This window comes from Taudactylus pleione, unplaced genomic scaffold, assembly GCF_031769625.1.
Source record: "Taudactylus pleione unplaced genomic scaffold, aTauple2 ptg000190l, whole genome shotgun sequence".
NCBI lineage: Eukaryota > Metazoa > Chordata > Amphibia > Anura > Myobatrachidae > Taudactylus > Taudactylus pleione.
The window spans coordinates 6864316-6891295 of NW_028284592.1; the positions used below are offsets into that span (position 1 = coordinate 6864316).

General features: G+C 43.4%; 1 protein-coding gene across 1 annotated transcript in view; it reads right to left on the reverse strand.

Moving 5' to 3' along the window:
* Positions 1-23552, reverse strand: part of DOCK8 (dedicator of cytokinesis 8) — a 185015-nt gene extending 161463 nt beyond the window's left edge. The window contains exons 1-2 of the mRNA XM_088476605.1: positions 23182-23552; positions 5660-5762 (exon numbers count right to left, since the gene is read on the reverse strand). Coding sequence (XP_088332731.1) covers positions 5660-5762; positions 23182-23234 — 156 coding nt within the window. The 5' untranslated portion in view covers positions 23235-23552. The remainder of the gene's footprint in view (positions 1-5659; positions 5763-23181) is intronic.
* Between the last annotated feature and the right edge of the window lie 3428 nt (positions 23553-26980).

Genomic DNA, 26980 nt, shown 5'->3' on the forward strand with positions numbered 1-26980 from the left:
AAGCGTTCGCACCCTGTACATAGATGCTCCGCAAGCATTAGTGACAGGACGAGCCGTTTGTGGGTGGTGACAGGGGTTGGTCGATGGTAACGGGGCTGTGGTGGTGCGAACACAGATTTGTCTGTGCATCTGAACACCATTTTAGGGGCGTGCATAATTAAGACGCAGCGTCAGCATAAACGTCACATGGCTGATTTACACACAGCAGCACTCGCAGTGCTTACGGTAGGGTATGGTCAGCCACAAGTTCTGCGTATGGGTCCGATGTTACTCGATGTTACCAATTGTTCAATACACTTCCTGGAGATGACATATGTTATGAAGGGAAAGTGGGCGTCTTGTGTCAGGCTGGTGGGCATCTAAATACATACCGCGATCGCACGGCATGAGATAGTGGGTGTGCTAATGTCTTGCTAGCGATTGCGGGATTTGCATACTCAGGCTGCTGATGGCTGCGTGCGAACGCATCCTAGCGAGCAGGTCATCATTGCCATCACCCTGGCGAAGACTCTGGGAGCCGACAGGCCAAAGGGTAGAGCCTGAAACTGGTAGTGAGATTTCTTGATGGCAAAACAAAGGAAAACCTGATGTGGACTCCAGATTGTGATGTGTAGATACGCATCACACCCAGTATTCTGCTTCTTCCAACCCCGCAATTACTGAATGAAGGTATTCCATCTTGAATCTGTAAATGGATAGGTAGAGATTCAAAGATTTGAGATTCAGAATGGGCCTGAATGACTTATCCGGCTTGGAAATGGGAGAGCTTCACCACGCGTTTTGACTCTGTGTCTGTCTGCCAAGTGCGAAGCCATAAAGCACAATGGACTATCACTGCAGTAGCAGAGATCCTGGAACCTACCTGTCCAATATCTCACCCAGATAAATGGAAAATTCCTGAATATGTTTGGCTAGGGAGATGAGATCCGCTCATAGAGTATTTGACAGAAGGCCCTCCGCCAACTGCTCAGCACATTTCTCTACTGCCTTGTTAACCCAGAAGATGAGCAAGACCGGTCTGAGCAGAACACCTGCAGCAATGTAGATGGACTTGAGAGTAGTCTAAACTTGCGCTCAGAGCCTTCCTTCAAGGTCGTAGCTCCCACAACTGGCAGCAAAGTTTTCTTTGAGAGACCGAGGAATCCACTGGTAGAGGAGTTTCCAATTTACTCCTGTTACCTGTGGGAAAAGGCTAAAAGCAGGAGAAATCGCCTGGGCAGCTGAAATTTCCTGTCTGGATGTTTCTAGGCTGCCCCCATCTGCTCATCTAACTGGAGAGAAGTTGGAAAAGTTATAGTGGACTTCCACATCCGAATCCTCCTGCAGCTAACCCTCCTCCTGGGAAGAGTGATCTGCATCCAACTCCTCTTCCAACTGAAGGACAGCCGGAAAAGCCGTTTTCTGAGGATGCCGACTTACTGCACCTTTTGCAGACATGGACGAGGAGCCCATTAATTGGGCCAAACTCTCTACAGAATGAGCTAGCCCCTAAATCCAGGCAGATTCGGTAGCTAAGGAAGAGGCATGAGAAGTACTGGGACTTCCTGTTCCTTATGAGAAGCGGCTAACTCAGAGGTTAAAACAGCCATAACCCCTGTCAGATTGTTCATCCAGGTGGGAGTAACAGTCTGGATAGATTGATCAACTAGAGCAAACTCTTCTGAGCGAGCCTACACAAACTTCTTTTTACATCTAGATCAGGCAAATAACTTAAGCTAAGTACTTTTGTCTGTTGCCTTTCCTGTCACAGCTGCACCACACACACACACACACAACACACAGACCTGCAGCACAGCCACAGACAGGCAAACACACAGGCAAGAGAGTGTACAAGAGCACTAAGGACCCCATGGAACAGGAGAGACAGAGCCTTTAGAGGAGGTGGAGGAGCAGTATGCAGGTACTGGGCTGTCCTCCTAGCAGACTGGCAGCAAGATTTAGAATGGAGCCAGGAGCTGAACTCGTGCAGTAGCCAAGATGGTGCCGCTCCAAGTGAGCAGGACGTGCCAAATTACTGTGGGACCATAGCTCTGCTACAGAAACTAGGGCCGCTACAGGTAGGCCCTGTCCCCTCAGACACGGTAAGCATCGCTGTTCAAACAGCCCGCAAACCGTGCTAATACAGCCCTTTAGGGCTGAAGGAAGAGGCTTTCCCCCCGGCTAACTACAGGAGAAGGTAGTGACATCCTCCTCCTGCACTCGTGGATGCAGCCTATATGGACGCGCTGCAGCGCTGATCACTGCCGGGAAGGAGGAGGTGAGACAAGGGAGAGGGGAACCTAAGTGCCAGCCGCGGCAGCCCGCGCTGTCACTGAGCCCAGTTGTGTTTTACCCTCAGCTCCTGCTAGACAGGAGGGAGGGGTATACACACCGCTGCTGCGGCAGGGATGCAGTGGGGGTGGGCGAGCGGGGGACCCAGACACTAGCCCTGGTCAGCTGTGGTGGGCCCCAGTGGGTCCGATGACCCTCCATGTAGAGCCCCCCCCCATCATGGTCACCGGACACTGGCTGCAGTAGCAGAATGCCACAGTGGAGCAATCAGTCTGTCCTCACTGTAAAAAAATAATAATGAAATATTACAATACAAAAATAAAACTATTAAAAGAAGGCTGGAGAAAGCCTAATGTGCACCTGCTCTCTCAGGCACATTTCTAAAACTGGGGCTGATGGGACATTGAGGGGGAGGAGCCAGTCACTCTTCTAAATTATTTAAAGTGCTAAGCTCTACTCAACCAACGTATTAACCCCAGTGCCTTGAGCTCCAATGTCCTCTAGTGGATGAAGGAGAAATTACTAGAGTCTAACTTAGGTTGATTTTTTTTGGGAGTGGGTATGAAAAACAGGAGGTTGGATTGCCCACAGTACTCTGCTAATCAGAAGGTGGATTTTCTAGTTGTGTATCATATCACACAACAATGGCTGCTCAGAGCTCATTAAGGAGGCTGTCCAGCGGAGGCTCCTGCGAACTTTAAGTACCTGGACCCTTCTGAATTGAGCATGTGGTGGCAGAAGAGGGACCTCAGTGAAGTTCTTGTGTTCGAAAATGGTTTTAAAACAACACTGAAGGTTGAAAAACATTTTCATTGTAGTGCAGATTATCAGATTATACAAACTATGATGGAATAGCTTACCTGCTAGACCACACTGACTCCAAGGAGTAGGGTGCCCAGCATTAGATTTAGGTTCAGTGTTCTATCTCTCATATCCGTCAGTGGGTATGGGTTGAGCACCCAAGGGCATGGTGATACTTAATACCTACTAAATTTGTTTGTTAAGCATCATTTTTTGTCTTAAATTAATTATGACTGTTAGGACACATCAGGACTTTAATACTGGGCAAAATGCTTGTAGAAATGTACTTCACCGGAAAAGTATTAAATATACCCCATTCAAAGTATAAGATGTCGTTTTGTAAAGAAGAAAGGGCTGTGCACATCTTTGCTCACAGAAGGGAAAAATGATCCCTTTACACCAATTTATTTCACTTTAATGATTTCAAGACAACAAAATTAAGTCTTCCACAAAACTAGGTGCCCTGGTGCACCTACTCCCTACTCTGCAATGTCTTTGTTCCACCCAGTGCCCTCCCATTGGCTGATGCAACATTCTGCTCTTCAGCAAATGTCTCTGCAATGCAATTTGGCAGAAATCTAGGAAAACCAGAGCAATTTAAGACAAACCATGTAGCTACTGCGCAAGATGGAAATTGATACTAAATATATAAAATCGTATATTCAGCTCTCTGATGGAATGTGTAGGAGACTTGTTGAATGTAAAATCTCTATTTAATAAACAATAATATACACATGTATTATAAAACAAAAATGACCACAAGTCAGATTAACATGCAATAGTTGTAACTGTATACTGTACTTGTAACTGTAGTAGCAGAGGCTATTAGAGGCAAGTCTTACCGCTGGAGAAGCTGAAGCACAACTTGCTCAGCAAGCCCTGTTCAATACTCAGCCAGCGGCCGGTGCCGCTACACTACAGACGTGTCTGAGACAGGAGTCACTGGAGGACTAATTGCCCAGCAAGCCCTACACGTCACATACTTTGCCGATCAGCTGTACACGTCCCCAGCTAATGCTGGAGGAATAGGAGAACTCACCACTCGGCACTCCCGGTTTGAACAATTAGCGGCTACCACCGCATCCCGCCTTATTCACGTGCATACCTACTTGGAATCTGCCTGCCGTGACTTTCAACTACTTTCTACTGGACCGTATGTATATTAGTAGCGTGGCCATGCTCATTGTAATTATATACATTGGTTACTCAGAGACAGAGTTATTACATAAATTCATATGAATCGGAGCTGGGACGCCAGCATTTTTTCAGCATTCATTTATTCCATTATTTTTGTTTTAATATATATTCAGTAATTGTGATCCCAATTCAGTTGTTACATGTTAACAAGTTTTAGTATCCAACAGATACTGATATACAGTTACAACTATTGCATGTTAATCTGACTTGTGGTCATTTTTGTTTTATAATACATGTGTATTTTATTGTTCATTAAATAGAGATTTTACATTCAAAAAGTCTCCTACACATTCCATCAGAGAGCTGAATATACGATTTTATATAGATATTTAGTATCAATTTCCATCTTGCGCAGTAGCTACATGGTTTGTCTTTTTTTGGTTGTTACAATTTTTTGGTCCTAACTAGACCAAGATTGCTACTAGCCAGCAGGTGGATCATTTATGTTATAAATTACTACAGAGCGCCGGGTATTGTAGTTTTGTAAACTACATATCTATTTCTTGCAGAGCAATTTAAGGTGCACAATGTCACCAAAGAACATTGGGATCGATTCAGAGCCGGACGCTCTGACAGAGCGCTCGCTCTGAATCAGGACCGGGCTATTTTTTTTTTTTGAACGGCCTCCTGCCCGCTCGCATAGCTGTGGGTGACCACCCACAGCTATAGCGAGCGGGCAGGAAGATGGTCGCGATGGTCAAGACCATCGCGACCATCGGGCTTGCGACGAGACCCTTGTGGTAGGGTCTCGTTGCCGCAAGCCCTGGAGTGCTTTCGGCTCAAACAGAGCCGAAAGCACTCCCACTGACATCACTTGTGATGTCAGTGGGGCCGGCCCCAGACGGTAGGCGTTCTCATGGGAACGCCTCCGTCTGGGCAGCCACGCCCCTGGCCCGCCCACCAAAGGGGGCGTGCTGTCACTCACCATCGACAGCACGCCCCTTTGGTACGAGACCCGGAGCGACGGCTTGCCTATCACTATCCGGGTCTCGCGCATGCACACAACAGAGCCGGCTCCGTCATGCCCATGCGCACTGGGCCACCATCGACCCGCTTGCGAGCGCTCGCGAGCGGGTGTGAATCAGGCCCATTGTTTGATGAATCTTGGACTTTTTGTGCATCATCCAGTGTATTACAGCCTAGAAAGAGAACAAAAACCTGCACACAAATTAAAATATGCTTGTACTGTATTATAACTACACAAATTGCAGTATACCTACTTGTAAAGCAAGAGGACAATTGTAGCATTCAATTATTAAGTATTAATTAATTATAGTTACCAGTATAGTTAGTAATATACTGCTTAAAAATACAAGTTGCAAATAATAATGGATATCATTACATCTCATTACATTTTATTACACAATATCAGTAAAATTGCTATACTCACTAGCTGCAGGGAAGATGAAGTAGGTGTACTCAGGCTGCGCTGATGTAGAAACCCAGAGGTACTGTGAAGTGTGACATGTTTCCTTATTTCTGCCGAAGAATACCTAAACAATACACAAAGAAGTTTGTGAGCAAACATTTTTTCAGTCAATAAACTTGCCAAAAAAGTCCCTTCAATAAGGTGCGTATCCACTAGCAGACTCTGGAACGACAGTACGATGACAACATTCTAATCGTACAGTCGTTCCTCATCCCCTGTAGTACCTACACTGAACGATATGTTGTTCAGTGTAGGCACCCTCCTTCATCCCTGAACATGGCCAATCTGACGTTATCGGCAGATTGACCGGCATGTTCAGACGTTGATTGAAGTCGGAAACAACCAGAGGGAGCGTGCATCGCTGGTCGTTTCCGACATTAAGCTGCCCGATTTATGCACGATTAATGAGCGATTGAACGATATTGTTCAATCGCTCATTTATATCGGCAAGTAGATACGCTTGTAGTCTTACAAGATCAGCCATGAAAGATTTACAGTAGTTTACACTTGTATATTTGTCTTAATACCAGAATCTCATACTACAAAAGCTGTCACAAGTCACGTCCCTTTGCATTACTTGTGTGCATGTTGGCTTAAATGTGAAGAGCTATTAGCACACCTATTACTGTCTACTTAGGATAATTTCAGCTTCAGGTTGCAATGGAACATCCCAAGGGGGGCACTTGATGATGTATAATTAGGACTGAGCCTTGAATTATCCCAATGTAAAGTAGAATGGACCTTTGTCGGAAACAATAAATATGTGATTTTGGGGACGATGTATAAAAGCTTGGAGAGCGATAAAGTGGAGAGAAATAAAGGGGGAGATGTATAAAAGGTTGTAGAGAGATAAAGTAGAGAGAGATACAGGGGGAGATGTATCAAAACTTTGAGAGGGATAAAGTGGAGAAAAATAAAGTAACAACCAATCAGCTCCTGTCATTTTTCAAACACAGCCTGTAAAGTTACAGTTAGGAGCTGATTGGTTGGTACTTTAGCTCTCTCCACTTTACCTCTCTCCTTGAAAAAGTTATATGAAAAGGCCCTGGAAAATTAGCGAGCAAAATCTAGAATAGTAGATGGTGGTCAGCTGTGACAAGAGCTGCAGAAAGATATAGCAGCAGTATTAATAAGGAATACTAACCATTGGGAGTAAGTCATTGGTCATTTTAATAACAGCAGTGTCAGTGTTATATTATGGGCAGAAACCAGTTTGAAAAGGATCAAATAAATTAATGTATGAGTCAATCAGTTAAAGCAAAAAAAGGTTACAGAGACAAGTGGAATAAAATGAGCCTTCTTTAGTACGGGGTGATTAGTGCATGACTCAGTGGTAGAATTACTAAAACATTTTAAAAATAAATGCTGAGATATTGCCCATGGCAACCAATCAGATTTTGTCATTTTCTAGAGTGTACTAATCAAAGGACAGCTAGAATTTGATTGGCTGATATGGTAGAAGAGAAGTGTGCCAGTGGGAAGATACATGCTAAATTAGTGGCTAAAGATAGAAGGAGAGCTTTGAGTGCGCAGCTGAAAACAGGTGGTTAGAGGGAAATAAATATCTTACCTTTCAATAATTTTTAAACATATTTATCTGTGGAAGCGTTAGTTGGAGGATAGATAGTTGGGCACAGCAGAGAGCAATTTGTAGGCAAAAAACTAGCTGGGTTTAGTGGAGAGTGAGTTAGCAAGAGAAGTGAAGTAGGTTTGTTTTGGCTGCACAGAGGACTGATGGGGCCCATATATCTAGGCTGTATCAGGGCAATTTCCTGTTCTGCCAACACCTAGATCGGTGGATTAGAGAAATCCAACATGTTGGACAATCTTGATTCCCCTATCCTGACCTAAAAATGCTCGAAATCGGTGAGTCAGGGATTTTTAACATGTTGAATTTCCCAGATTGATCGCTGATCATGAATGTCTGCCAATCAGTGTTTTTGATTGCCGATCGGCAGAACGGGGAATCGGCCTGTAGATGTATGGTCCGCATTAGTTGTACTTTTGAAGGGAAGTAACCATAAATGTGTGGAAAGATTTGACTGTAGTTGTATATTTGTCACAAACCAGGAACTTAGCCTCTCATACTCTGTCCAGTGGTGCTTCTATAAAGTGGGCCATCCTGTTCCAGTGCAATGTCAGCGCTTTCCTAAGGTCCATGGGCACAGCCATGATGGATCGGGTCAGCTGACTTCTAACATCCAGTCACTGCCTGTCTGCAGCTCTCACTTGACTGCTCTCTCTTACCCCATGCAAGTGCGCCCTATTTAAAGATGCACCTGTCACTAGCACACTGTCAGAACAACATGGAACATAGCTTCCTCTGTGTGCTCGGCTCAAGTATGTACCTTCTGATTTTGAGCCACCGCCTGAACCAGCGTTCCTGCTACCTATGACTATACAAGCTGCTTCTACCAATACCTGTGATTCGGTTCCATCTACCCTGCACTGTTATCGCCTCTGCCAGTATACAGAAATCCATCAGCCTGTGTTCAGTGCCACTGTCTACTGCGGTTCCAGTCCGTTGCCTGTCTCTGCTGGTTCCAGTCCAGTGCAAGTACTCATCTGGTTCCAGTCTGGTTCAAGGCACCTCCTGATCCCTCTGGAAGCAGTTCGGATCAAGGTTTTTTCAGTGTTCTCCGGTCCCAGTATGGTCCAGCCTCCTCCTGTTCTAGTCCATTTTAAATCACCTGCTGTCTCCTCCAGTTCCAGTCTGGTCTAACTTGCATATTTCCAACCTGTGTCCATCATTCCAGTTTCAGTTCGGTAAAGCCTGCTACCCACATTCCGGTTCCAGCCTGTGGTATTCCTGCAGCAGTCTGAAATATCCATTTGCTAACATTGACTGTAATAGTGCTTTCAAGTGCCAAGTCTTCAGTCTGCTACCATTTGTATTTCAAGCAAGTCTTCTGCTAACAACTTGCCTGCTCATTGTGGGTTCAAAAGGACTGATCCTGTATTAGACACTTCAGCCTGTAGTGCTGCTCTGAGAGTCCCACTACTCTTCTCAGCATGACTGCTCCAAGCTTGCCTCTGGGACTCTCTGCTCATCAAATCTTTGATGTGACCTTGATGGTGGTTGTTGTCCTGACAGTCCTCTCACTGAGTATTGGGGTTAATGCTGAGTTTCCAGTGGAGAGGCTGACTCTGGGTGCTGGGGACTGGATATGGGTGTAGGCTTTCAGTGGATTCCAGCCAGACTATTGAGTTGCCTCCTGCCCAGTTCCTGAGTTCTGAAGTATTTGTTCCAGCTCCATGGTCCTGAGAGTTAGGACTAGGGTTGAGTTCCTCTCAAGTAGTTTTAAGTACTGGTTGGGAGTCTCCAGTAGTCAACAAACTCCCAGATGACCTTGGGTGTCAGTAGCAGAACAGATATGTGACATATATATATATCCTTATATATAGTAAGTATCTGTTTGGTGAGTGTAGCTAGAAAAGGACAGCATGTTATGGTTGAGAAGAAAGATTAATTGAAATCAACAGTTTCAGAAACTGAGATGAGCTCATATACATTTAAACAAGTTTCCATTATGTGTAGGAGATTTAGTATATAGGGAAGACCATTAGAATGATAATGAAACCATCTTGGAGGTAGTAGGTATTTGAAACATTAGGATGATAATGAAGCCTTCTTGGAGGTAGTAGGTATTTGTAAAATCTCCAGGAGATTAAAAGAAAGGTAGGAAGACAAACAGAGAAATCATCAGCATAGAGCTGTAAATAGAAACAGACAGCCAAAGATCCACAAGTAAAAAAGGAAGTAGAGTGGTGGAAAATGAGAGATGTGGGAGGTGAAATTTTTTTTTTAACATATACATTTTTATTGAAAGTACAGAGGATAATGAATACATTATTACAGAAATAGAGCAGTGTACATTGTTCTATGGTCCTAACAATTGAGACATATGAGAATGGAATAGTATTTGTCAAAAGTAAGACCAGTAAATCAAGAGTACTAAATTAGATTAGGAGAACATTCAGAGAGGTCAAATGCACCCAAGGGTATGTTTTGTTTTTTGGGGGGGGGGGAGGGAGGAGTATAGGTGTGAGAGCGGGATAAGAAAGTGAGGTGTTTTGTATAGCTGTGTCTAACAATAAAGAAAATCAGAGGGTTCATATAAAAGTTTAAGAAGTACGTTCAGAATGGGGCTAGGGAACACAAGGGAGGGCGGTACGTTGATGGAAACAGGACAGGAGTGAAAAAGGGGGTATGGATAGGATGGGAACTTTCATTTGGCATTGGAGAACTCTGCTGATATATTTATATACACAGGTACAGTATTTCCCTCCTCCTCCCTAGTCATCCTCTCATCCAGTCCAGCAGTGAAACCCTGCAATACATAGTATCAGGGATCACGCTGGTTAACTTCTATACAGACAGCAGAGCTGACCTATCTTTTTTCTATTTGTAATTATCGCTCACCTGGCCCCTTGGCTGCCTGTTCACTGCTTCAGGGCACACAGCTGGTCCATGGGGTTCAACTGCGGCATTACAACTCTATCTTTTCTATCCACACACACTACATTTGTAGGAGCAAAAGAGACATCGGTATCTCCCGGATCTAATTGAGTTGCATATTAGAAGGTAATTGCTATTATTTACAAATGTTGGATAAGTAAAAAAAAGACAAGCGGTTTATTTATTGGCTATATCAGTTTTGTTTATTATTACAACATTTTTGCTACCTCATGTTATTTTGAGGATCATTTCCATTATGACTGGTAACCTTGATGAATATTCCTAGGAATTTCACTATGAGCTAACTGTGATCAGATACAGCATATCATAAATATTGTTAATAAATGAATGTTTCTTTTCCCTGTAATGTTGCAACTTCAGGATTTTGATATATGTTGTCTTCCATGGTGGCTTACAACTACATTTGTTACTTATTTATGACACTAATGCGGGCCATACACGGTGCGAAAAAGCAGCCGATCCGACGAATTGGTGCGATTTGGCTGCTATATCGCACCGTATATGGGCCTGATTTTGGTCAAAGAGTGCTCCCGTGGGGTCGTACATCGCACCCCCTGATCTTACTGCAGGATCAGTCGATCAGGGGATCTGATGTGCGATCCCATGCAGTGCTATGCGGGTGAGGGAGGGGGGAGCCGGCATATCGGGTGGTCGGCCACCAGATCGTACCATGTTTGCAGACCGCCCGATAAGTCGGACGTCGGATCCCCTGTCGCCTCGCACGGTGCCATCGCACCGTGTATGGCCGGCATTATTTGTCTACAATACATCAGATATGATTATGTTTGTGTGATCTTGGAACCATACGAGCTATAGTATCTCCATTCTTTATGCTATCCATTTGAAAAACTCTTCTGTGCCTATATAACTAGCCAGAAAATCTAGAGCTATCATATGATATTATACACCTACTGCTTTCCATGTGAATGTGCTTATTTATCTGTCTAGTGTATGCTAAATCTGGTGATTACGGATTATCACAATCATTACTAATGTATATACTGTATATTTACAGCATTTTGGAGCTTATGGTAGAAATATCATGTATTAAAATCAGCAGACAATAGAGAAATCTCTCCTGCCATTTTCTCTCACTATACTGACCATGATTTCTCCATTTAAAATTTTCACCCAGGCGGGTATGTGATTTAATTAAAACCAGTTGCCCTTGTAGGGACACTAACTAGTATTTATAAATATTGTTGGTGTATTCCCATTTTTTGTTTGTAATATGTCACTTTCTCTTGGCCAAGAATATTAATGTGTATTTATTACGAGATTGTAGTTTATTTGGTGAAAAATACAGACTGTATTGACCCGCTACCATTTTTTATGTAAATATATTAAAAGTTATATTTTATTATATATTGTTCATGCAGATTTTGAAGCTGTGCACCCGCAAAGGCCTCTTCCTTTTTGGTATTATTGCTTCCTTTTTGTGATACCTTAAGAGTATTTAATGTGATTTGTGCCTACATTCCTCCCAACAACAGATTACAAGTGATCTAACATAGTACCAATTTGCCCCCAATCCTCCCCCCCCCACCCCCGACACAAACACACCCAGTACAAAAGAAGATTAAAACATATGTTCCCCTGAAAAATATGTTATGCAGAAATAAGAAGAATAAAACAAAATTCTTGTCTCTCAGCAGCTCACAAAGACAATATCAGATATTCTGCATGACGTAACATTGTCATGCTTCACAATCTCATGCACTAATACATGAATGTCGCACAGAATGGGTGTATGTCGCCAAACCTAAGTAAAAACAAACATACCTTTTTTGTCTGTGCAACACATTTTTTGTCTAACAGTCTGAAATAGTTTGCGCAGGCAGAAAAATAATTATTTTCTTTTTTATATTACTACAAACTGCTGTGTCACAATGTTTAATTGCAATGTATAATTCGGACATTGAAAATAAAGCTGTTATTGAAGAAGTATTATATATTAATCGCCAATTTTGGCTCGCTAGGCTAGTCCCATAAAGTACTGGTGTCATCAGCTGGTCACTCTAATTTATTAATAAACTAAGAGTGCCTACCTGTCATTAACGAGTGATTATTCATTTTGTTTGATTACAAGGAGACAGTACCCCTGGGTGCTCCTGATCGTTCCCCAGGTGTCCGCTCCTCTGTGCACAGTCTGATGTTCCCAGCAAAGTTTCCCGGGTAAGTTTCAAATACAGAAGCCACGCTGAAAAGGGCAGGTAGATCCCAGAGGCGGCGGTGTGTCCAGTGCTCAAAGCGGCTCACCCCCCCCCCCCCAACCAGCGTATGGGGAATCAGCAGCAGTGGCAGCCTCGGGTACTCAGAGGGAGGGAAGGATGGCACACACGGGTGTGGGCTGGGTAGATGTAGCCTCAACAGTAGTTCATAAAAATCAGGATGGAAGAGGCTGATGGGGGGGGCACAGAACCAGCGTAGCAGGCGCTGGGATACAAAACAGGCAGAAGAGACACAATAACAGCGCTGAGCTCTGGGCGCCCCTCCTCTGCCTCCCTGGGCTCAGAGCACCGGAGCCAGGCAGCGCAGACCTGCCAGGCAAACTTCTCCCAGCACACCACGCAGCCGAACGGGGCAGCCGGTGTGACGGGGCGCGGACTCCGGGCTTCGGCGGGGACTGTCAGCTGGAAGCGACTGTGCGGGATCCTCCGCTCGAGGGACACAAACGTCTCTCGTGCCGCCCTTGTCTCTCCACAACTGGTTATCTCTGTAATGGCTTCATGATGAGAAAGGATTGGTGTGTGTTTGTGTATACCGACTATTACTCGGTTCTCAAGAAACAGTTCAATCAAAATCAGTTCAGTAGTTCTCGAATTTATCGCAAACATACATACAAACTGACGATTTTATCGCTCTCTCTCTCTATCTCTCTATATATATTATAAAATATAAAATAAAAGTCCCCGGTCTAGGGGTCTGCCTGTTCGGTTGGGTTAATCTCTTTAACCACTTGACGGATTTTGATGGGGCTTTCACTATTCTATTCAGCATTGGCCGAGGAAGGTTTAGGTGTATGAACCATTCATCTATGACAAAAGTGAATCAAAGTCACAGAAATAACTTCTGTACAGGGTGCTGAATCAGCAAGAGGCAGTAAGAGCCAATCAGAGATAGCAACGTGCCCTGTTGCTTAGCAGCAGCCTAGAGCGGGGAGAGAATCAGGGACTCAGCACGGTCACGTCTGAGGAAGACAGTGGGCGGAATTCAACTGATTACGCGGTCCGGATCTCCCGTCTAAAGGGACAGGAGATCGCGGGCCGCTATTCAATTGCTGCCGTTTTTCGCGCTGATCGCGCCCATAGAGGTCAGGTTTAGCCGCGTAAAGCAGCTAAACCCGGCCAAAGTGCTGTGCCACGAAAAGTGATGTTTGGGCGCCCAAACAGGTCACTTTTCGCACATTTCGGCTCTCATCCCCGTGGGGCTGCGAGCTGAAATGTAGCGCTGGCAGCTGATTGCGTCCGACAGGAGCAAGAATTGAATAGCTCCGTCGGGCGCGATAGGGGCTGGAAACAATTGAATTCCTCCCAGAGAGTGAGAAACAGCCTCCAACGAACTCATGAAGATGCCCTGATGCTGTATGTTGTTTTGTTTTGTTTTCTTATTTGCAATTGATTGAATTGAAACATCAGATTATTTTAACATTGCTTTTCACTATGACTATATGGGTTGGGTATGGGATCCCGGCAGTTGGGATGCTGACGGTCAGAATACTGACAGCGGCATCCCGACAGTCAAAATCCCAACGCCTGTAGGTAAGTAGCCTAACACTAACACCTAATCTACCTTTCCCGCAGCCTATCCCTTCCCCCTTGCAGCCTAACCCTAACCCATAAACCACCTTTCCAGCAGCCTAACCCTCCCCCCCCTGCAGTCTAACCCTCACCCTCCTCCTAGTGCCTAACCCTAACCCTACACCTAACCCTCCCTCTAACCCTAATACTTACCGTCGGGATGCTGCGATCAAGATTCTGGCGTTGGGTTTCTCACCACTTTCGGGATTCCGGCGCCAGTATTCTGAGCACCGGCATCCCAACCGCTGGGATGGTAACTACATCCTGACTATATTACTGAAGTACATATAGCGCAAGTAGTTTATCTAAAGTTTTTAGAAAGGAAATAAGTTAAAATTATTTCTTTGTTGTACAGTATTATCTTAGCAGCACCCTCTCTCTCTCTTTAGACTGTAAGCTCTCATGAACAGGGTCCTTTGTACCCTTTGTGCTATGTCTTTACCTCCACCTCCTCATATGTACTTACTCTGTTTTTCCATATGTGTTTTGTGGTTCCTTACAATTATATCATGCATTTGTTTTCATTTTTGGAATGTGCCCTATACTTGAACAAAAAAATCTCATCCCAGAGATGCCTGTCTGGTTTGAGAGCTGGGGAGGACAAAGCAATAAGCTTAATTCACTGTTATGCTCCAGGACCTACTCCAGGACATTTAAAGCTTTTCTAAAAATAAAAGTTAATATGTAGGGGCAGATTTACTAAAGTTTCTATAACAGGTAAGTGGTGGTGTTGACCATAGCAACCAGATTCTAGCCTTATTTATTCTAGAAAATTATAGAATCTGATTGGTTGCTATGGGCAACACCACCACTTATCAGTTATAGAAACTTTAGTAAGTCTACCCCATAAACTCCTGAAATGAAGAGATGCAGATGTGGAGCTGGTTGGGTTGCCATGCTCCTTACATTATAAATATATGATGAGCTGCGAGTTGATATTCTTCCTTATGCACCCCTGTTGCACTGCACTGTTAGCTAATTGGACAGACAAGTATTCTACAATTCAACCCTTTTTTTAACAATGTCTGTTTCTGGACACCATTGGCTGAATGGTGTTTGTATGGTCCAGGTCAGTGCGGTCCACGGCACTACACTGAAACAAACACACCGGCACCAGGTAGTACATTCACTGACAGTAAGTGTACTACCCGGCGGAGGTGTGTTTGTTTTAGCAGCCAATAAGAGTCAGACAGACTCTTATTGGCTGCTGCACCCAGAGCCGGCGCCAGGCTGGCGCTCACTCATGAACTTCGCATTCCGGCTACTGCAGTGGGCGAAGGGAGAGCCGTCATGACGTCTCTCCCATAGTGCAGAGTGGGAGGAGTGGACGGTGGCAGACACAGGAGCGGGGATTCGGGTAAGTATAGTTTTGTGTGTGTCGGTGTGTTTTATGTGTAAGGGGATTTACTACCGGGGGCACTGTATAAGGGGCTCTACTGGGGGCACTGCATAAGGGGCACTACTACTGGGGGCATTGCATAAGGGGCAATACTACTGGGGGCACTGCATAAAGGGCACTACTACTAGGGGCACTGCATAAAGGGCACTACTACATGGTGGCATTGCATAAGGGGCACTGCTACTGGAGCAATTGCATAAGGGGCACTGCTACTGGGGGAATTGCATAAGAGGCACTACTACTGGTGACATTGCATAAGGGGCACTACTATAGAGAGCATTGCATAAGGGGCACTACTACAGTGGGCATTGCATAAGGGACACTACTACTGGGGCATTAAAGTGCATATGGAATGGAAAGCAATGTTCCCAGAGTGACGAGAAACGGTGGTGCGTCATGTTGACACGCTCCATTTTTCTGTGACTACACCCCTTGTTGCATGTGGTCACGCCCACTTTTTTGCCTCGCACACAGTGGCGGGCGTAATTTTTCATCTTGCCCTGGGCGCCAAAGACCCTAGTTACGAAACTATAGAATGTCACTGTGTGCCCATCACTTCTCAACCATAGAAGAGTATCCAGGATCAATGGTTGCTGGTAATGTATACACTACTGTGCTCTGACACCTGATAGGGTCTTATGATAATTTATTGTTTTATGTTTTCTGAGTCTGATGTCTCAATAATAGATAAACCAGGATCTGTATCTGCATTAATATGGATACATGATGTGTTCCAGCATATACGGATCTCCGTGGGTCCCATTTGGGACACCAGAGGGTAATTTCTGCCACCATTAGGCTCTTTCATTGGTGCCTCATGTTGTCACTCATGCATCTTGTGCAATATGTATATGCTGCAGCAAACTCTTAACTTGTTACTTTGACTGAATACTTCCTGACTGCTTACTGTAGCTCTGGATTCCTGGATAGATGGGAATATTGGTCTCAATGCAGGAGGGAGATTAATTAAATATGAGCTGTTAATTTGAGTAAACTCTCCAACACCTCCAGCAGGTGGTTTACAAGGCACTGATAACTTTTCATATCCCTCTAGCAGGTTGTTTACTATGAGGAGAAATATTTATTTCCCAATGGAATTACACTGAAAACTTATTCCATTTAAATTGGTAAAGAACACGGACAATAAACTTAAGCCTCTGGGATCAAAAGAATTTTCCACTATCCTTTACTCAAGTCAAAGGTGGAAATGTACTGGGCTCCCTGTAACTCATCAACAGTGCATCAATGTGAGTCAGATGGAATGGGTATGTAATACAGACAGTCGGGATGCCTCCTGTCAAAATACTGATAGCGGCATCCCTATTCTAACCCTCCCTTTTTGTAGCCTAACTCACCCCACCCGCACCCGCACCCTAACCCTCCCCGTTAGTGCGTAAACCTAAGGCTCCTCTCTTCGTGCCTAAACCTAACCCTCCCACCCTAGGATTGCCTAACACTAACCGCCCCCTCAAAAATAAACTAATGCTAACCCTGCTATGCGACCTAAACCTAACTCTCCCCCCCCGATGGTTAACAGCTAAGACGCCGCCAGCTTACCTCGTTTGGGCTGACGTCTTGTCTGTATTCCACCATCAGGATTGAGATAGGCGTTGGTATTTCGACGCCTATCTTAAGTCCCGTGTTGGGCTTACAGCATCGGCCGCCGGTCTGCAAACTACATCCCAAGTCACACGTGCACATTATTCAAATAGTGGTAGTCTACACAAAACCATATTGATTTGTCCTTTTTGGTGATCGACAAAGTAGTTGCTGTATAGAGATTGTGAAATGCCTGGCTACAGCACCAATCTCCAGCTTCTTCTGTATCTCCAATTATATACCTCTGTGAGACCACAAGCTGTACATGGTGCAACACCAAGGGGTTGATTCAATTAACTTGCCCCTGTGAGCCCAGGTGAGTAAGTGCAGCTATACGCCACACTTACAGTAGCTCCGGACTGGCTGATTCGCTGCGAACAAAAATCAGCTTATCCATGGCAAGAGCGGGCCAAATGGGAGAAATTTCTGCTGCCATTGCTGGTGTGAATGACCTGCATGTTTTTCTCAGAGGACTGCATACATGTCCCCAGCCACCCTCTCTGTATACAACTGAGTTATCTGCATAAGCAAACTTCTTCTACAATAACCTTACCATGACAACTGATAGGTCAGGAGTGGTCACTTCCTGGCTCCTATATTGGTAAGCAATCAGCTTCTCACAATCCTGGTATGTTGTTTTCATGTTTAACGGTAGGTATGCTGCTGGCTACCATCTCTATCATTAAAACTGCATTTTTGATGTCACTCTTTGGCACCGTGTATGGTCTGGTTAAGCTAACTTGGAGCTAATTTTGATTTTTTTGGTATCAAAACCAGCTCCTTCTGCCAATAAACAAAACTGTAGCTTGAGTTTCCTGTTCATACAAAGGGTTACATTTAAGGTATCTTCAGTGGTTTTAGTCATTTAAAGGTGTAATAATATTAAATAAATATTATTATTGCCTCTTTAAATATAGGGGCGCTGCTTGGTTGTTCCTCTAAGTTGGCCTACACTATCCCAATCCACCATGCTTACTGATCTCTGACCTACACTAAGTACTGTACCAGAGAAGTACTTTGTTTAGCTAGCTTTCCATCCCAAATTGGAACCGTCGTCTAGAGGTTCAAGGACTCCACAATAATGAGCTTATAGGGAAAGAAACCAGGAGACTGCAATACCTCCCGAAAAGCAAACATGAAATGTGTTCATTAGTCCTCCAAGTCTATCCCTTCTGAGGTCACAAATGCCAGTAGCATCTGCTTGAGAGGCCCACTGGACTGCTTACATAAACCAGTAATTGGTGGATAGTACTAAGGTGTACAACATTCCATACATTTTTCCAAACACAATTAATCAGTTCACTCATCTATTTCTTGATTAGTTTGAAACGGTAAGCCGACGCTTACAATACCGGTGTCAGAATACAGACGCCGGTCAGAATACCGGCGCAGGCATCCCGACCGTCGGGATGCCGAAGGTAATAAGGGGTGGGAGGGAGGGTTAGGCATTAAAGGGGGAGGGTTAGGTTTAGGGTGCGGGGAGGGGGAGGTTAGGTTTAGGCACTAGGGGGAAGTTAGATTCAGGCACCAGGGAGATAGAGTTAGGGTAGGGAGAGGGTTAGCATACCGACCACCATGTATCCGTATTTTAACCCTGTCGGGATTCAGGCACCGGGATTCTTACTGCCTTAGTACCGTGCGTCGGTATTATATACCGAATACGTATAAAACTCATTAGGGAACCCTACAATACTAAACACCCTAAAAAGATATATTGGACCGTTACAGTAGACTTAGGTCATTTCACAAAAACAGAAGCGATAAAGCCAATGAATCCAACAAATATAAAGCCAACATTGTTCTTCTTATTCTCACTTCTGGAGTTCCTCCACTAGTTACTCCGTTTCATATACACAAGAGAAAAATGAGACTGTGATAGTGTGACATATCCTGTACAATTAAATAGATTTATGGGGAACTCAATTACCCGCGGTAAATCACCATGGCTAATAACTGGAGGCAGCTTTAACGCCCGTGGCTATTTAATTAGGCTCCCGAATTCGCCAGATAGCTGTGTCAACGCCCATTAAATGAAGGTGTTAACAGACGTTAACACTGGTTATCGGGCGTTGACACACTGAATCCGTAAAAAGTTCACAGATTTGTGCTTTAAATGGCTGTTATCACCCGATAACAGAACAGTTATCAGGGATTTTTTTTCGGGACTCAAGAGACCCATGGCAAATTACAGCGGCTAAGTGAATCTCCCCCATAATGTTGCACTCCCATTTGTTCTGTTAATAACCACCTTAAGCAGATTCTTGTTTTTCTCAATTCTTCATATCCGTCTATATGACAAATCAGGTCATATCATGAACCCAAATTAGTTTTTTTTCCCCACTCTTGATCAGCCAATGAGCAGCATCCAACTTTCCTTGAGAAAGATGGAAATTTGAAACATTTTGGTGTTGAAGTGAGTAGCTTTGAGTATACAGTAGATCCTGTACATTGGCTGATGAAGAGAATAACTATCTAACTCAGGTGTTCATTATATGACAATTCACTGATGACTGTGTAGTAAGAAAGAAATCACTCTTTCAAATCTTGGTAAATCATGATCTATAAAAATCAAATGTACTTATTTGCTTATCGCATAGAGGGCCTGATTCAGAGCCGCTCGTAAGCGGCCGCTCGTTCGCTCCGAGCGATGTTTGCCCAACTGCGCATGCGTACGGATCGTTATACGCATGCGCGAACCAGTCAGTGCGGCCGAAATTCGTTTGTTCGCTAAACAGCGAATGCCTGCTATTTTGAGTGACAGGAGGAGGCGTATGTGGGTGGTAACAGGGGAAGGTGCTTGAAAACGGGGAGTGGAGATCCGAACGCAGGCGTGCTTAAAGGTCAAAACGGGCGTTTTAAGGGTGTGCATAATTAATACAGGAGCATCATTGACCACGTCACTGGGTTATTTTATATCCAGAACTGCTCGCAAGATTGTGGTTGCAAAAACCAACCACAAGAATAGCGAGCAGTTCATACGCTGGTCGATGTACTCGATTAATCTAATAAATAGCGGACATGACGTAGGATGTGAGCGGCCAGGGGGCGTAGTTTTCCAAAAAACGACCGCAAGTTTTGTTCGCTCGTTCAGACCTAGAGGCGTGAACAGACCGCAAAGAGCGAACGGTTCATTTGAATAGCCACCCCTATTTTCTGGACGAGCGAGCGCTAATTGCGTCCGGCTCTGAATCAGGCCCAGAGTCACTGATATTACCTACAACAAAAATGGATAGTGAATGTGTGTGTATGTATACAACCTTTCAGCGCCAAGTTATTAGTATGACAAAGTCAACATACAATTTACACGCTTTCAAAGCTCTCTAAGCCCTTGCACTGAAACAATAAATGTAAGTTTTCAGAACTGTGCATCAATCATAAGCGAATGGAGGCATACTTTATTGATTTATATACTGATAGAATTAACTGGGTTTTTCATGTCAGGAAAAAAATGCACTGCTGATTTAACCCCAGTTCTCCAATCCAGAGTGTTAAAAAAATGTTAAGACCCTGACAGTGCACCCTGTATGAAAAGTGTCAGGTCTTCTGCTGTTTAGTGAGTGTTAGGTACAATTTTCTAATTATAACATTAACCATTTATCAGTGGCATCACTGGAGGGATTGCGGGACACACCAAGTGGCACCATCTGAGTGGGGTGACACAAAAATAGCAGAGCAGCTCTGCTATTTTGGTGTCACATCCTCGGATGGGGTCATCGGGCAGCGCTGCAGCAGCAGTGACGGATGATGCGCACATGCGGGCGTCATTCACAACCACCTGTTCTCCAGGAGCACTGGGCAAGCTCCCAGCATGATGAGAATGGGGACGTGACACACTGGGCCATAATCAATTAGAGGCGAAAAGCCTTTTTCGCCTTTTTTTTTTGAGAAAATTTTGCCTAAAAAAAAAATTGGCCAAATTCAATTCCAGGGCAATTTCGCCTAAGCGGAAACAATTCTCCCAAAAAATTTCTCCAATCAATAGCAGGTGAAAAGAAAACTTTATTTTGGGGGGCAAACATGGGGAAATGACTCAGAACCCTTGGGACAGCCCCCCAAAGGACAAATCTGCACAAACCCCCCCCCCCCAAAAAAAAACTAAGAACACCCCCAAAAAGACATGTCATTTTTTGGGGTGAAAATTTAAAAACTGGGGGGATAAACATAAAAAGTAGCAAAATAGACTTCTTGGGGGTCCCCAAGTATGGGTCAGGTGTTTTGGGGATTGCAGGTGCATGCAGCAGGTGGATTTTTCATGTTTTTAAAAAGTTCACTTTAGAGATATAAAAATATACTAACACCCATTTTCAAGTACCCGAAATTTGACTGGACTACTTATTTTCACCAAAAAATACAGCTTAATGCTATTCTTCACCACTTTTAAAAAGACACTAATAGCAAGCAATTTACATAACTTAAGTACACATCTATATTGAGTCCCTATGTTAATGTTTCTTTTTCTGGGGTACAGACTGATTTCCCCAATTCTTTCAGTACTTTTCGCCTGTTCTGCATTCGCCTATTTCCGTTTTCGCCTGTTTTGCAATTGAATTAGGCGAAAAGCGGGGACGAGCACTGTGACGCCCCCAAAACGGCACACATCAGGCAGCCACGCACCCTTTTGCAGTGCCGGGCCAGGCGACACCACTTAATTTTATTGCAGTACTACTGTGAAATTATAGTAATTATATTATTAGAAATTCATATTCAATTATTTGGGATTCATATATTACAATTTATTTATTTACTGTTATTTATATAGTGCACAACTTTTTAAGCATATCTTTTCAGAGAATATTTAATCATTTATTTATGGATTGTGGGAGGAAACCAATGGGGAGAACACACAAACTCCACACAATTATGGCCTTGGTGGAAATCAAACCCAGGGTATCAGTACTGTGAGGCAGTAATGCTGCCCAAAATGACACATAACAATATGCCATACTATATGTATTGTCAGTTAGTTACCCCTTCTCATTTCACCTACATTACTTTTCTATCAGTTTTATTATTATTGGTGAGAGGAATTAGAGATTCAGCAAGTATTGTACTAACATAAGAAAATGTCTGTGCAACTGCGCTGTTGCGCTTTGGAGGTAAATATGAATAAGTAATTATTATACCTTTTTTTCTGTTTTTATTTTTAAACAGACTTTAGCAGAGTGTAAGAGGCCTATATATCAAGCATTTTTTCATAAAAGTATGTAAAAGAAATATCCTGCAGAAGGCTAACTAGCGCTGCAGACCACAGTTCTCATATTATTATTAATGGGGGACTTCGCTTTCAGGATTTTGGTCCCACTTTAGGTCTATGGATGTATATTCACAGGAGAGGGATCTTACTATCCGTCTTCTGCAGTCTCTGGTCAGCTCCCTAATCACAATGTCATATTCCCACAGGATCTTTCACTCTTCCAAAATGCTGTGGATTTACCTTGCAGTTGCAGGTACAGTGGTTGGCGCTACCGCTGTCCCTGCGAGTTACAGTTAGTACATAGCGGGGATATTTATATATTACATAGGCCCCTAAAACAACCTCTAACAGGAGTTTCTGAAACCAACAAAATTAAAGACAGGAAATGGAAAGTGTGGAAATGCATACACAGTGTATATTACAGGCAAGAACAAGAGCTTTCACAATCTCTATTATTGGCTTTGCACATAGCATATGCAACAGCATGTCATCAATTATAACTTCATTATGTTTCATGAAGAGAGTAATTAGTAACCATGTGTATTATAACGTTTAGCCTCGACTGAGAAAAACACTTTTTTATGTGATAAAATGTTTTCAATTCTACGAACAGAAACCAAGTTACAATATAAATATCTGTCCATATCCTATGTAGAAGTTTTATCAGAAATAATAATGTATTTATTAGTAGTATATCACTCAGTGTAGCTTATCTTCATTCCTCAGGTTTCTTGTGCCCAGAGAGGCTACTTAAAAAAACCCACATTGCTGAGATTCAGGGTGCAATGCACTGCAGATCAGTGATGTATTAACTACTATCAGAGACTACAAATGTACGTAGAACTCTAAGGTCACTTCCAGAACGTTGTGCATACTTACATATATGTAAATGATAAGATGGGCATGAACGTGTACTGTGCACCTGGCAGTGACTTGCAATTACCCATATAGGTAATAAATTGCGGGCACTTAAGGGGAAGCAGTAGCAGTGTAGCACGTGTATGTACTTACCTGTTTAGTTTGAGGGCAAATGCCCTCCTCTCTGCGCTGGACAGTGAGGCCATCGTGTGTCTGCGGGGAATAATGCGGCAAGGCTGGCCTGGCACCGAGCTCCCGCATGCCCCGATCACTGTGTCAGTCAGTCAGGGAGCTGTCACTTCACACTTCCGCACTTCCCCTCCCTGACCGCTGCCTGCTGCCATCCTGCCTACTTGCTGCGACCAATGCTGTGCAACCAACTGCTCTTCCAGTACAGACTTTAGATTTTAATCTCCAGCTTTTGCCCCAGGTTGTCAACAGGATGATCTCCATTCCAAGTTTACAATATACTTATTTCCGAGTTTTCCGACCATTACAGTAATATAACTCATATCCGTCAGTTGTTCTCAGCAAACTTAATGCTGCTGAAATTTTTTTTCACTGTCCCACGTTGCAAATGGAAGAATGGGCTGTTTTCACAAAGCCCTGTTAGAGGTAATCTGTCTTGTTGAAATGTGACCCCAGAGCTGACAGGGTTAATCAGCTCCAAGTTCTTCTGTTTGAACGTGCTCACTCGTCTTGGATGCGTTTATTAGTTGACAGTCACTATACAGTAAAGTTTGTGGGTGTAGCTTACTAAAACACTGTTAAATTAATCCTGTTTTATGTTTGTGCATCACTTAGCAATGCAAGAGTTAATCATCCACCGTTTTCTGCAGAGCTCAAATATTAAATGTTACTTCTGCTTTTTGCAATAACCTAAAGAGGCTTTAACTTCCCCACAATGGTTTCACAACTTGTAGTGTGCATGTTTGTGTACACATTGTAAAACGTAGGTAATCATTAAAGAAAGCATTCCCATCTAAAGTTCTGAACTTTCACTGCATTATAAATGAGTGATCAGGAATGTCTAGTATAAGAACAGTTTCCACACAGGTTTCTTAAATACCAAGGTGGTTGGGGAATATTGACAAATGCCCTGTGCTGTGTAACCAGATTAGGATTATCTTTACTTTCCTGTCTTCCTGGGTGTGTAGTGTTCATTCATCAAGAAAAAAAAAATTCAGCTGCAGAAAAAGACCTCTAAAAATACCTTTGGTGTCTTGGCAGCAATTACTTATATGTCTGTACAAGTTTTTAACTAGACCTTTGCAGTTTCCACTAGATTTAGCTACATTTTATATAGCATGTAGAAATTATAGTGGAGGTTGTTCTAAAAATGTTATTCTATTTATAATACAGCAGTTCTGCCTGCCTTCACCTTTTATTGCACAGATGTGAGAATCTGGATAAGAGACCATAATTACTTTTTATGTTTGAAAATAAAGAAAGGGAAAAAAATATTCTAGTTTACTGTTACCTCCATACAACCTTTATTTCTATTCATACTACTTCCTCTACTTCTAATGCTGGCCATCCACTAGCACGATTTCAGGCCGATTGCCCAATTATGAATTGTGTAGAAATCGTGTATTTTTAAAGTAGGATATGATCCGATGCGCGCTCCCGCAGATCCTAAAATGTATCGTATGATCAGATGTGCAGCCCATATGATCCATCACATTCGCTTGCTGACCGTGCCGTGTTTTTCTCCATGCGATGCATCGTGCGTCCGACCGCTGTCATTTCAGTGACATTTTGAAGAATGATGATCAGTTTTTCAGCAGGTACACGATTGATCGTAACGTGAGATCGTATGTACATCGTGTGTCCAAAGTGCGTCCGTGACTGCCAGGGAGCTGCCGGGGAGTTCAAGGGAAATCGTAAGATGAATCTTATCTTATGCTGGTCGTACTAGTGTATGGACAGCATAACTTACATGTGTGTGCAACCTGCTTGGAACCATGGCTTTAAAAGTTGCAGGTTCGAAAATGCTGTCCAATCAGATTCATAGGATCATCATCAGGCATAGTGGTAACAGCAGGTGGAAGATGACCACTAGCATCTTCCACCTGCTGTTATCTTTTGACCAAGCTAATAGTCCACAATAAAGCATAATAATGCTGGGTACACATAGATGATGTGTAAACGAAGTGATGGTCGTTCCAATTTCCCTTCATCCCCACAACAAACGATATAGTGCAAATACACGTTGCAATCATCCAAACAACGGAACGATTTATCTTGCATTGTTTGGTTGTTAGATTGTTAACTACATATGGGACTACACACTGGGTTGGGCATACAAACTTCAAGATTTCCTCAAAATCATTAAAGATATCCTCTCATCTGCCCTCATATGATCTATTAAATGGATACATTTTAAATGGCCATATGAGTTGTTGCAACAACTGTATCACTGTGATATTTACTCATATAAAAGTTACATTTTATGAATTTTGTCTTATTGTATGTCCAATAAATGTTATTAGTTACTTTTGATTCAGAGAGGCTAATGCGATTTCTGATTAATCAAGCACTTGTTATTACACAGCCACAGTAGCGCAGCCTATCTTTCTTCATAGGCTTCCAAACAATGGCGCAATATATTGTGTCCAAGGATTGTATCCAATTAATTGTTGCTCCTGTACACGTTGTTATTATTATGTTTATAATTATTATTAAACTTTATTTATAGGGCATCACACGTGGTCTGCTACGCTGTTGAGAGGGCAAACCATCAAGACAGTACAGGGTAAAACAGTACAGTACAATACAGTGGACAAGTAACAATTACAAGTCTCAACACAACCTCTGATGCAAGGGGTACAATGGAAATATTCAGTGTAAGCTGAAACCTGCAGCATCGGCACATAAAACGGTTCTAAGTTGAAGACATTGAGTCCAGGGTTAGAGAGTCCAAGGAAAAGGTGTAGACTGTAGCTGGTGTGCAAAAGAAGTAGTTAATGAGAGGAGGAGGGAAGAGGACCCTGCTCATGGAGCTTACAGTCTAATGGGAAGGGGAAGACACATGGAAGACAATAGGAGGGCGATTCAAATGTTTTGCGGCATTTTTTTTTGTAAGATGCCTGACAGAGTAATTCAATTGTTGCTCTGTCAAGGCGCGATAGCTGCCAGCGCCGGCATTTCTGCATGCACTCAGGAGGGCACGAGCAGAAATGTGTCTGAAACACCCTGGTTAGGGCGTGCTAACCACAGATAGCGCGCCCTAACCAGAAATTAAGACGGGTTTAGCTGCTTTATACGGCTAAACCTCGTCTAGTCATCGGTGAAGAGGGCGATAATTAATGAGCGCCCAGAACAATTGAATAGCTAACTGGGCGCTCATTAATTATCACGACCAAAATAACATTTGAATCGCCCCCAAGGAGTGAGCCAGTGTATGTGGAGCTAGGGGCAGGAGTGAGAGAATAGGAGAGTGCAATCATCATGTAGAACAGTGCTAAACTTCAGAGGTAGGACTGTCCAATATATTGTGTGGTCGTGTGGTCTTTCGTATACACTACACGATGTGTACCACATTGTTCATTGCATCATCCCATCTGAAATGCAGCACAGCAGATGGGACAATGCGATGAACGACGGCTGGGAATGACTGATTGGGCATACACCCTTTACGATGCATACAATATATCATTCCGATCTGAGTTAGAATGATATATTGGACATTAGAACGTATAGTATGCACCCATCTTTAGACAATACAGCAGACATCTGATTTGCTATTATGGTTTAGTACAAATTGTGCACCTAAATGTATTTCAATAAATGAGCCCTAATTGGAGATTCAAATAATTGCATCTGCGCACATTGGGCCTGATTCATTAGTGCACTGCTGAACACAGATTCCCAATGGTCGTGAATCTGCGCAGGTGCCTGACCCATACTGCGCATATGCAGTACGGGGTCTGCGTGTTAACACGCAGACTGG